Source organism: Heloderma suspectum, chromosome 11, assembly GCF_057233095.1.
Source record: "Heloderma suspectum isolate Gila_16-S chromosome 11, 16-S_ref, whole genome shotgun sequence".
Classification (NCBI taxonomy): Eukaryota; Metazoa; Chordata; class Lepidosauria; order Squamata; family Helodermatidae; genus Heloderma; species Heloderma suspectum.
This window is the reverse complement of record NC_139468.1, coordinates 41,118,154-41,131,217: the sequence shown is the minus strand read 5'-3', so window position 1 is coordinate 41,131,217 and position 13,064 is coordinate 41,118,154. Positions and strand designations below refer to the sequence as shown.

The 13,064-nt window shown below is 44.3% G+C and overlaps 1 protein-coding gene across 4 annotated transcripts in view; it reads right to left on the bottom strand.

The window, feature by feature from the left end:
* Positions 1 to 13,064, bottom strand: part of IQCH (IQ motif containing H) — an 89,546-nt gene that overhangs the window by 10,129 nt on the left and 66,353 nt on the right. For all 4 annotated transcript variants that reach the window (XR_014785426.1, XM_084817507.1, XM_084817509.1 and 1 more), the window contains one exon: positions 3,032 to 3,199. Coding sequence is in view for 3 of the 4 variants with exons in the window: in XM_084817507.1 (XP_084673633.1) it covers positions 3,032 to 3,199 (168 nt within the window). In the remaining variant the exon portion in view is untranslated. The remainder of the gene's footprint in view (positions 1 to 3,031; positions 3,200 to 13,064) is intronic.

Below are 13,064 nucleotides of genomic sequence, written 5' to 3'. Positions count from 1 at the left end.
CTTGGACTCCTGCATTGAGCAGGGGGTGGGACTCGATGGCCTTGTAGGCCCCTTCCAGCCCTACTATTCCGTGATTCTATGAACTTTCTTCATGATTTTGCTTTTGACTAGGGCTTCTTTTGATGCAACATTTGGCACTTCTTAAAGTGGTGCCCGGAGTGTATAAACATGGCATTACATAAATGGTTATTCATTTACATTTTCTGGGATATATCTTAAAAGCATGATCTTCAGAACTCGTTAAACTGTTGGTTCCTTAGCAGTGTGCTACTAGCAAGAATTTTAGCCAAAGATGTATTTTCTCACCTTTTATTTCTTAGAAAAGTGCTATAGATTGAACAGCTTCAATAAAGAGGTAAATAATAATGCGTAAGCAACACTATGTTCCATTTCCGGCAGAACCTGGTTGCAGAAGAGCCAAGGACTTCCAACCAATGTGTTTGATATTCATCAAGTAGTTTCAGAGGCTTCCACCAAACAGCTGAATTTCAATGGACAGCACACAGATCCCAAATGTGCAGTCCACATCAGAGCAATTTGGAAAGGTGAGTAGAATCTGAGTGTATGTTCTAGCCTTTCTTGATATCTTGCAGAAACCTATTTTGGTTACATTCACATGTTAATTTTTAAGAGTTTAGAGAGATCCCAGAAGTTGTTTAGTCTTACCCTCAGACCTAAGGCAAGAGGGCTGTGAGGGCGGGCCAGCCTCCCTCCCCAATCTGCCACGCTGCAGGCTGCAAGTGCTATTCACAGTGGCCCTCAGCACCCTAGTCCCGTTTGGCATGGTTCTGTAGGTTACTAGGCATGAAGACTTGTGCTCCTGCGTGCAGTATTATAGCGCTGGCAGCCGCTGTGAGCAGCAGGACCCACAGTTTGGCTGGGGTCCTGCCCTAAAGCTTATTTAGCATATGGGGTAATCTAGCCTTGGTTGAGAATAGTGAGTCAGAGGACTAAGAGTATACATTATCAAATCAGGTATCAAAGCTTTCAGTAATTTGTTTTTGGCAACAGAGGACCACAAATAAAATAAATGAATGCTTGATAAAATAATCCAAGTAGCAGTTTAACAAGCGTAAACTTGAATGTAGCGGCAATAACACAGAACTATTGTTTAAGCGCAAGCATCAGTTTGATGAGGTGCTTATTTCAGCTACAAAGCAGGCAAACACATGCATAATGAACTGCCGGATGAATTATTAATGTCTTGCTTATTTAGCCTCATCTGTCTCTAAGATAATGTATCCTAAGTATAATGAGTGATTGGTTTTGTACATAATTACAGTAGCAGCAGTATCTAGGAAATTTGCTCTTGCAAAGGAGTTTTCTAAAAATAAAAACCATCACTCGCACTCGGTCACCGCTCCATTTTATCAAAATCAAAGCAAGCAGCCTGGTGAATGTGTAATAAATTCGCGGGGACAGAAGCATTATTAACATCATAATTTCACATAAAGTGTTTTTACTTAATCATTCATTACAGATCATGCGCTGTAAAAAGATTTGTCTGCTGTTTATTTCTTTCAGTTCTTTAAAATATAACTCTGACACGCTGATGCTCTTTTTGGGGCCATTGACTGCTAAGCAAACAAGATGGGAAAGAATTAAAAGAATGTGGGGTGGTTGGGTGAGGGGGTTATAGGCCGGGAGTGACTAATTTACGTTAATCCTGACAGAATTTTAATTAAAAAGTTGCTACTTGATTACTTTTCATTTCTAAAACATGTACTACTGGGACTAATCATATCTAATTTACTCCACTCCAACTCAAAGTAGTAGTCTGACAAGAACAATAGATCAGAAGCTCATTAACCTCTAAATGACAAAGCTCTGGCACTTTTTGGAATGACACAACATCTCTATCTGCAGATGGACAGGAGCAGGTTTCTGGACCTTTCTGACCATGCATGAAAATGGGAGTTGTTTTGCAGGCAACAGCAGGTCTTTTAAGGGATCTCTGAGTTAATTTTTCTAGGGATAGCAAGTTACTGCTTCTGCCTTTGGAGTTAAGCACTGGTTAAAGCAAAGCTGTCCCCACTGTGGTAAGTGAGAAGAGCAATGGAATCTAAGGAGGTGTTCACAGTGGTCACTCCTGAACTTCAAAATGGTCTCCCACCAGAGATCAGACAAAGCCACCTGCGTACCAAGTGCCTTTCAGAAGAAAAGTAGGACATTTCAAGTGATCAGGCATTTGGTAGTCAAAGATGAGCTAGGAGAGCCCGAGTTTGAAGATTAGGCAAATCAATATTGAACTAAATATCAAGGTGACGTACAAGGTGGATATCAAACCAGGCTGGAAGACATCCTCATTTGCAAGTATTTCTGGCCACTGTTTTCTTGTAAATGTGGGACAGTGTCACTCCAGGCTTGTGACAAACAAATATTCTAAAATAACAAGTTTGGCTTCAGATTTAATAAGATTTCAAAATACCCATCATCAGTGTGACATTTTCAGGACCAGCTCAAGACATTTTGGTGCCTGAAGGGAAACACCTCAAGGGCCCCCGCTTCCACTAATAAGCATGGGGCATTGTCCACAAGACCTTCTCTTGTGTGAACCTCATGGACAGGAATGCACAAGAGCATGAACAGGAATTGCACAAGAGCACAGCTTTGGTAAAGTACTGGTAATATCCAAATGTATTTAAATTTACTTGTTTAATAAGTTCAAGTAGATGATTAATGAACATCAGAATTCAAATTGGTTGACTAACTGGCATTCACTGGTTCTGTGAAAATTCAGTCCTTTCTGGATGCTGCCTAGGTGAGTCGTTCCTAGTTTCACTTGCCTGTGCTATGTTGTTGGCGTCCTAATTCATTGCCACATTAGACATCTGCATCCTGGGGGAAGGGCAGGTAAGGTGATAGTGGCTGCTCCCAACATAGTAACACACCTTACTGCACTGGCAGAATGTCCCAAGGTGGCTCAGGATGCCAGTGCAACAACAAGTGGGGCAGCCAACACTTTCTTGCTGACATACTGGGTTGCAGGATGGGGTTATTTGTTTAATAATGTAAACAGAACATCACTTACAGCTTGGGGCTGTTCTTTCTGGGGATGGCGACCTTTTGGTTTCTTTGGAATGAGTTGCACTTCAAAGTGGCTTAACTTGCAATCCAGCGTCCCATTAGTTACGTAAAGCAAGACCTGTGTCAAAGCCAGATGATCACTATAGCGCAGATCCAGGTCTATTGCCCACACCTAATTACAGCACAGAAAGAAAAGTAAGATAAGTTTTCATGGCAATACTCATGTAAAGGAACAGGCATTTTCCCTTTGCTATTTAACTGTACAATAATAGCTCCTCTTCTAAGCTGAGGAACAGACATCTCACTGTATTGAACTTAAAATGGCCATACTTTACATGACAGCAGCAAACGCAAGTAAGTCACCAATAGTGGACCAATTGCTCTGAAACTGCACAACTGTTTGTAAACATGTCTCATATCAGTATTTTTAGAATCTGCACATAACCTAATATGTAACTTGCTTCTTCTTTGGTAAGTTTCTTAAGGATGTAATCATACTTTTAATCACTTGAAAGTCATTTGCAAACAAAGCATAAATGAACTATGTGACCATCTCACTTTAAAAATAAGCTACAGAAAGCAACAAAATTCAGGTCTCAGCAGTGAAATACACAGATGTGTGCCTATTAATAGGCAACACCAACATGTACCTTAACGTATGTCTGAAGATGCATATTGCCAGTCAACAAACACAACATGCTACAAGCCCAGAGAATGGTTCTGATGGGAGACCACTTAAGCAGACTGTGGGACCTGCGGAAGTTAGAATCGGCACCCACAGATCCATGCATCTGTGCAAAATGATGGCAGTGAAGTGAAAAATAAACTACCCAATGGCACACAACTACTGTTTTGAGATAGTTTGGGGTATATTTAAGCAGTTGAAATGCAATTCCTATACAAATGTGCCCGAAGAGGCAAAATCAATGCATTACTGTTGTTAAAATAAAATGAATACTAAACAAGCTTTCCTACTTAGGAGTACATATGCAATCAACTCCACTGGCAAGAATCTTTCAGCGTAACTGTGAAAAGCATCAGGCAATAACAGCAAAACATTTGCAGCCTTGGTAGCTAGACTGTAAAACATATTTACAGTTGCATTTTAGGAGTTCTGAAGCTAACTTCCCCAGAGACAGCTTTGGGATACGAGCCATATCTCAGTTCTACCATCAAATAGGATTATATGACACAGGTAGGTTGAAGGTAGCTCAGGATCTACTGGTGAATCTCTGGGTGATCTGCAGTAGATCAGCAAAGCTTTCTGACTCCTAATTGTTTAACAGCAGGCACAACAAAAAGACATGGAAGGAAGGAAGGCTGAGAAAGGAAAGCTTGAGGAAAACCAGGAGTTGATTTTTGTATGAAAGGACTGAAATTAAACTCCTAGGCTGAACATGTGCTGAGACAGAGGCACCATGTTCCTTCATTGTAAGTGTATGTCTGCAGCCCGCTCTTCCAGGCCACTACTGTACACCTGGCTCTGGTTGGTGGACCTCAATGTTCAGAGATGAGAGTGGGCTTTCCCTTGTGAGGCTGCAGGGGGTGGGGGGAATGGTGCGGGGCTTCCTACAGCTGTGATCTCCTATCAGTGACCACTTGGCAGCTATTGCACCAAGTCCATGAAATTAAATGTTAACAAAGGAATCCTGGCATCAGTGCCCATGAGGTCTGACATCTGGTGGGTACTGATGCTGGGCCTGATGAGGGGCAGGGGGACAAAGGAGAGGGAAGAGTCACAGAAGACCAAGATTTCACACCTGATCAGGGGGATGGATGGTGACATCAGTGGAAAAGAAGAGTGACCAGTGAAAAAGGAGAGGCCAAGACCGGTCTTCTTATCTTTCTGCCTGAGCCCTCCTCAGACTTACTGAACTTGAGACAGCAAGGAAGTATCCCAATGGAAATACCAGAGAGGAGGCTGAAGATGTGGGATTGGTGTGAAGATGCAAGTTCTGGGGTAGCGGGGTAGAGCTGGGTGACATAAGCACAGAGGCGGTACTGTAAGCCATGGGATCTACCTAGATAACATATAGAGAGAAGGCCAAGTATGGAGCCCTTAGGGATGCCGATGGAGAGAGGAATGCAGAGGAAGAGCTTCTCCCTACGGGAACATTGAAAGAGTGATTAGACAGGTAGGAAGAGAAGCTGAGGACAGAATCATGGAGACCTAGAGCATAAAGGGAATCAGGCAGGTGAGAGTGGCTGTATCAAGGAGGATACTTCCCGAGGATGGAAGCAGAGGATACACAGCAAGAGTAAGCAGTACACTCTAGGAGTCTGGAGATAAAAGGAAATTGGGAGTAGCTGAAGAGGGAGGATGGGTCCAGGGTCTTGGTTTATTTCTTTTTGAGAATAGGGGAAACAGTGGCATGTTTGAATGATGAAGAAAAAGAGACAGACAGGTTGATAATGTGGCGGAGAGGATGGATAATGGCAGGGGAAATGACAACTAGAAGTAGGGAGGGGACAGGATCAAGGGGACACATAGTGGGGTTAGACAAGGATAATAATGTAGTCAACTCATCAAATGTGACAGGAGAAAGAAGAAAGGGTTGAAGGAAGTACTGGAGGAGGAAGAGCTGGAAGAAGGATGAAAGAGAGAATCAGAGAAGTCAGAATGGATGGATTCAATGTTAGCATTCAAGAAGGAGGCAAAAACTTGAGTGGAGAGCAAGGAGAGGGGAAGGGGGAGGCCATAGCAGAGCACCAAAGGTAGGGAAGAGGTGGTTGGGATTCCTAGAATTGATACAGATCAGATTGTCCTGTCCTGCCTCAGCTAGACTGTAGGCTGTGGTTACAATGCCTCATAGCCAGATGGCACAGCATCTGATAAGGTAGTGGCATGTTTGCTGATATCTGGTTTCAGCAGGGAAAATGAAGATAGGCTTGGACAAAATGAAGTCTTGCTTAGAAAAATCCAGCCTCAGCTAGTAGAGCAAGATTAGACCAGAACTAGGCAGAACTGATGAGGACCTTGGGCAGAGGTTGGCTGAGGTTTTCTAACTTATAGCAAGGGAAGTTGTTGTTTCAGCAGGGTGCAAAGAACTTCTGAGATAAGGGCTGGCCGGCCTAATAGTGCTGTTGGCTTCACCCCTGCTCAGAAGCTGGCTAGGATCTTAAAGTGCTGTTGCCCTATTCAGTAGTCACTGGTTCTTACGAAGAGGGGGTGCCAGACTGCACAGGAGAGTCCTCTAAATCCAATGAGTCTGGTAAAGCTGTAGCATCTAGTCAGAAAGGACCCAGTAGGGAGGATGGAGACTCCTTGTCCAGGTCAGTCTCTGAACGTGAGGAGGGGTGTTGAGGCTGAACATGACACAGAGCGGTGAATTAGGCTTGTTTAGCCAGATAGATGGCAAAAGAGAAGAAACAGAATATTCAGCAGAATTAAGTGTCTGCCAGAACTGTCACTTGAGGCACAGGTGACCTCAGTGGCACGGAGCACTTTTTATCAGCTTAGGCTGGTATACCAACTACGCCCTTATCTGGACAGAGAGAGCCTAGCTACAGTTATCCGTGCTCTGATAACTTCTCGTCTGGATTACTGCAATGCGTTGTACGTGGGTCTGCCTTTGAAAACGGTCCGGAAACTTCAGCTGGTCCAAAATAGGGCAGCAAGATTGTTAACAGGGACTGGCCTGCGAACTATTACACCAGTACTTTTCCAGCTGCACTGGCTGCCAGTCCATTTCCGGGCCCGATTCAAAGTGCTGGTGTTAACATTCAAAGCCCTTAACGGCTTGGGGCCAGGTTACCTGAAGGATCGCCTCCTCCCATATGTGCCTGCCCGGACCTTAAGAACATCATCAGCGGCCCTTCTCTGTGAGCCCCTGCCAAAGGAAGTGAGGCGGGTGGCTACTAGGAGGAGGGCTTTTTCTGCTGTGGCACCCCGGCTCTGGAATGAGCTCCCTAGTGAGGTTCGCCTGGCGCCTACATTGTATTCCTTTCGGTGCCAGGTGAAGACCTTTTTATTTTCCCAGGCATTTTAGTACGTTAGCTTTTCTAAATTTTTATCTTTGCTGTTTTAAATCTGTATTTTAAACTCCTGTACTGCTGCTAGGTTTTATTGTGGTTGTATTGTTATATTGTGGTTTTAATGTTCTATATATTTTAAATTGTTTTACTGTGTGTTGTTTAGTTTTAATTTTTGTGAACTGCCCAGAGACCTTCGGCTATTGGGCAGTATATAAATAAATAAATAAATAAATAAATAAATAAGCAGAGTTGACAAAGTCAGTCAACTCTTGGTTTCCCCCAGGGGCGTTCAGCTGTGCAAGAAGATGAATGAAGATATCAAACAGAGTGAGTGAGCTGGGGCTGGAGATGAGAGCGAGTGGGACAAATTGGCAACTGGGACAAATGTGTCAAGAGTGGAGGACAAGAATGACTTGAAGGTGCAAACTGCAGAGTCCAACAAGCAGAAAGAAACCACAGAGGGGATTGGACGTCACAGAAGGAAAAGGAAGCAGAAATGGCAAGAGTGGAGGGAGCACAGCAGTTCTTGGTGAAGACAAGATCAAGAATGTGCCCAAAACACTGTGTGGGGGTCTCCTACAACTTGAGGGAGGAGGATAGGGAGAGGAAATGTAAAGCAGAGAGATGATCAGAATGAATGTGGAAATCACCAAGGAGCAAAGCGGGGGGATTATCAGAGAGGAAGGTGTGCCAAGCATCCAGGACTGAAATGAAGGTCAAGAGGGAGACAGGTGAGCAATACAGGACAGCAGTATCGTGATGCAAAGGGCAGTAGAGTCTAACATAGGGAATTCCAAAGGTAGAGAAGCAGAGGTAAAGGAAACGGCCAGCACCATCATGACCTTCAGTCAGAGAATGAGAGGGGGAGAGCAGCAACAGTAGCAGTATCAAAGGGTTGAAGCCACGTTTCAGCGAGGGTAAACAGCTGGAGGGACTGAGAAAGAAAAATGTAGTGGACTGTGACTATGTTCTGGATGAGGAAGCAGCAATTCCAGAGGAAATGGGGAAAAGGAAATGGGGAGGGCAGGCAACAAATAGGAATGAGAGAGGGCAGGTGGGCACCATGATGTGAAGAACAGGTGCCCAAGGCAGTTGCATGAGTTCAAGCAGTCCTCTTCCACTTAGGCAACCACAGGGTCTTCAGGGGGCTCTGACAGTTGTTGGATTTTAGGTGGTGGTGTCAAGGTGTGGCACATGCTACTCTGTCCTCCAACACCTTGCCACTGTTTCCCACCCCAATCTCACTCTGCCTAATGGTAGGGCCAGACCTCTGTCATGATGCAATGGAATGTTCCAAAGTATTCTTTCTAACTAGAGTGAAGATGTCAACAATAGAATGTTAGTAAACCGTCTAGCTTCTGTAAGGAAAGTGAAAGATCACTCCGATGGGGGGAAAGCATCACAAGTAGGGCTTTGTGTATTTGGCAAAGCACGAATATCAGGCAAAGAAACTGAGGGAGCCATAGTATGGGCCAGGTGGCAGCTGTCAGGACTCCCTTTGCTCCCACTGATCTTCAAACGCTGAACCAAACACAGACAAGAGGCTTCAATCTACAGCTTTTAATTTCATTACCACAAAGGGTCATACAGATGCAAATTCTCAGTGACTCTCAGTCTGCAAGGAAATGCCTTCAGGGGGTTCAAAAGGTAGCTACGAAAGTTGCCCACCATTTGAAATAAAGGCGGGCTCCCTAGTCTAACTTAAGGGGTGGGAGGAGGTCTCATGAGGCTTCTAAGCGCTGCTGTTCACACAGGGCCCATCAGATAGACCTTCTAAGTTCTGCCCTGGCCATCTCCCTCTTGGCTCTGCATCTGCACCTTGCATCTATTAATTCGGACTCGCCAAACACCGCCTCTCCCTGTTCGCTGTCTCTCACGGGGCGGGTGAAGAGGGACCTTCCTCCTGCAGCTGGACCTTTGAAACCTGAGAAGTCTGCCTAGCCATGTCTGGACTAGCCTGGGAATATACCTCCCCCATGTCTGGCGGTTCTTCTTCAGAATCGGAACTACTTTGCCACTCCCTGCGCTCAGAAGCACTCCTGACATCAGCAAGAGCAAAGGGATGACAGGCAATTTGGACTAACCATCCAACTCTTTGGCTCCTTGTTTCTGAGGATCACAAAGTACTCTTCCAGAAATCAAAGTCTTTTTTTCAGCTAGGCCTGTATGGGCAAAATGTGGATACTTGGGGGCAAATGGTAGAAGACGAATGTGAGAGAAGGTCTGCAAAGGGGGCTGGAAAAAAGGTAGCTCCATACACCTGCCTTTTCCTAACTCCTAGATAATTGAGGCCCTGGGAATGTATCTACCCCCAGAGTTCTCCCCCCTGTGAGCCATCCACACACCAGTCTGATCTGTGAACATCAGTCCTTTAAAACAAATCTTGCACAAACTGACTTGAATAAGCCACTGAATGGTAAATGGCATCATTATAAGGCTATTAAGAGGTCAGGCAGTCAAGGCCTCTTGCTAAACTGGAGCTAATTTCTGAATCATATTCACAAAATAATGCCCTTTTTATAACAGCAAATAAATCACATCAGTAACAGTTGTTAATAACGAACTGCCAAGTATCTGTTGCGCTGTTAAATATCCTATTTGTCAACTTAAATATTTCCCACTGCATGGAGGAAAATGTAAATTGGATGCTGATTGCCAGCTTCCTTTGGTACAATTCTAGGGGAAGATTTGCCAATTACAATTCTTTATTTCCTTCCCCCCCCCCCCCAAATTTGCTTTGTGAAGAGGCAAAGGCCCTTCCCTGGACTGGGCTTAGCATGGTGCAGAAGCTTAAATGAGCTTCCTAGGTCTGCTTGCTTTTGGACATAAGAAGAGCCATGCTGGATCAGACCAAAGGCTTGTCTAGGCCAGCATTCTGTTCACACAGTGGCCAACCAGCTGCCCCAATGGGAAGCCCACAAGCAGGACAGGAGCACAAGAGCGCCCCCCTGGCTGTGTTCCTTAGCAAGAGCTGCTGTTTTCTCGACAGCTGCCTGCGCCCCCTTCCTGCTTTCATGTGTTTTCTAGTCTGGATAGTGAAGAGGCCAAAAAAGTATCTGCTCACTGCCGATTCCCATGCACCTGTTTGGGCTCTAGGTCGTTCAACTGGAAATGGGGGAAACGCCCCAAGTAGAGCAAAGTAAGTTTTTTGTCCCCTCTTAGGATGCCAGATGTGTGTCCAACATGCCCCGCCCCCGACCAAAGCAGAGATTAATTCACACTGAAGCATCTCTAGTCCCCACAGTCAGCACTGTGCAGATCTGCTCTTACTTCAGAGCTACATGCATTCTCCACAACCTTAATAATGCCGATGTGATGCCTAATGCAGAGTACAGAATAATCTCAGCTTTCATTTTGTTCAAATCTGTGGGCAATCTTGGAAGCCAGAGCAGGGCTGAACAGGGCTTCCACACTCTTTGCTCCTTCTGCCCAGACCATTCCACCTTAAGGAATTCACTGAGATTGATGCTAGAGATTGATGTGACAACCACACTAAAGCCCACACGACTTTAAAAAGCTACTACCACAGAGCTGATAAGTTGTGGCTACCTTTTGGAATCAGGTTTTAGGGGCAATTTCTAAAGTTGTTTATTTTCCCTGCAGCCTAAAGTGGTTCTCTTAATTATATATGGGGAAGAATATGAAGTAGTTGCACACAAAATTTCATTGCCTTCTTATTAGTTGCAGCACGGAAACTGCACAACATTGGAAGTCTTCGGATCCTGATTTCTACAGAACTGGTTCTGCGGGTTTTGGTATTTTGGCCTTTTAGGGGAATTAACCCATCAAGCTAGATTATGGTGACCTCTTTTTCAGTGTGTGGTTTCCATTTATTTCCTGTATTAACAAGAATCCATGCTTGGCTCATAATTTTGTAAATACTATCTTACTTAATGTATAAAATTGTCTAAATTGTTTATTTTGATGTACTAATGTCTAGCTTTTGCCACAGGTTTATCAAAGGCTATGAGAAATGAGATCTAAAAATAGAATCTCTGGGTTCAGAGGCAATCTGCTTCTGATTATAATAGGGCGATTATGGTAAGAAATGGCTCTCTTACCCTGCATCACGCCGTGCTTTCCTGGTGCAACCAGCTGGCCGCTGATCTGATCCAGCAAGGGCAATTCTTAGTAAAAGCAGAATAAACGGCAAATTGAACAAATATAGCCAAATCTGTTCAGTTTGCACAGGTTGCAGAATGTAAGTTGTCAATGCAGGTATTATCCAGCTTCGCCATTGCTACTCTTACAGAGATAATAAAAACAGAACAGTTTCCCCTCCATTGTGAGAAGCGACAAAGCCAGGTGATCTACAATTCCAGCTTCTAGCTGTTGCTACTTTGTCTAAAACTAGAGGTACAGCATAACTGCTGGGGAAAACTTAACAGCAAGCCACTTTCCTGGAAAAAAAGGGAGAACCTTTCCTGTATCTTTGAGCCACAGCCTGGAGTAATAATCACAACTGCTTAGCATTACAACACATTGATGCCTAATGCCCTTGATGACTTTCATAAATCCAAACTGTTTCCACTTGTTTGACATATAGGTAGGTCTGCTTTTGTGACAGTATGTTGAGAGCTCAGGAAAGGTACGTCTTTTACATAAAGGGGGAGTTGAGAACAGGTGTAAATAGAATCCTATTAGCCTCTTGGTTAATGGAGACATTTTATTTTCCCAGGGGGAGGAAAATCCAGTGAAGGGTTTTGCTGTTGACTCCAGTGCAGCCAGGTATTGATCTTAGAATGCCTCGAGCAGAGTGCTTCTGCTAAAATCATATTTCTCTCCCATTGCTATGATCCCATAACTCTTCGCTTAAGTCTCTGCACCAGAATCCGTCATAGCTTGCATCAGCTTCAGGCTCCTAATCACTATGTTTTAAGACTCTCTCTGCCCCAATTATATTCCCACCCTCTCTTTCCTTTCTAATGCCACCCATCCATCCATCTTTCAGTTCTTCTTTCAGGCATTTCCCTATGCCTGGAGCTAATAAAGCCCTCCTGCAAAGTCTTCCCCAGGCCACCATATATACTCAGCTATTCTCTATTGTCTGGTGCCAGTTTAACTTGTCCTGTTTTGCTGCATCTTTGCATAGCCTTGGCAGGGATTGTGTTTCTTCTCTTATATATCAAGTAGGGTCAAATAGGAGTTAAATAAATGGTGGTGATATCAAGTAAACATTTGCTATCCACCTCCAAGCTTTGTCTGATTTCACTGGATCAGATCAGAGTCCAGTGGGTTGTGGCCTGTTCTGTTCTGCAGGGAAAATGCCAGGGTCTTAGGGATTGTTTGAAGAATGTGCTCTGCTGCCTCACTGTAAAGCAGAAGGAATGAGAAACTCTGAAATGTGCCTCCTCCTTCCAATCTGGAGGTAATGTGTAGACTTAAAAGCATCCACATTTTCCTTCCAACAGACACCAAGGCATGACATTTTGCCACCTCTGCCCCCAAAGCCTGGCCTGAGAGTTGTGTGTCAGCACCCTCTGCTCCACTGCAGGGGATCCAGGGTGACTGGTGCCCGTTCAGTATTGCCCTCCAAGCAACTGCTTGGCTTGCTTATGCAGGACAGTCACGGCTGGTGAGGGACAAGGCCTCCAGCTCTTCCCCACTTCTCTTGCCTTCTTGTGGGCTTTGGGTGTGATCAATGAGCATGTGACTGGCTGTCTTGAAATTTCCACATGAGTGATTTAAAGGGGGGGGTATGGGGTGGGCAGCATCTTAGCTACAGTAGATGGATCCACAGCAAAACAACAAGTCATTTGCTTTCAGCTCCTGAAGCCAACGGCCCTAGAGGCTGCCTTGCAAAATATAGATGTTGCGAGTGAATTAAGTCACAGGGTGTCATTCTTTACAGCAGCCATAAAAATGTTTCAGCTTTAAAACTTGGGAAGGGCAGAGAAGCATACATTCTTAAACAGTTACTAAATTATCGCTTTTCTTCCCTCAGTTTAATTGTTTCTCTCTGCTTCCAGTATTGACTTCTACATTATTATAAGGAGTACACCTGCTTTTTTAAAAGAAGAGGTTGGATGACACTGTAAAAATGCCAATTAGTAAAATATTAA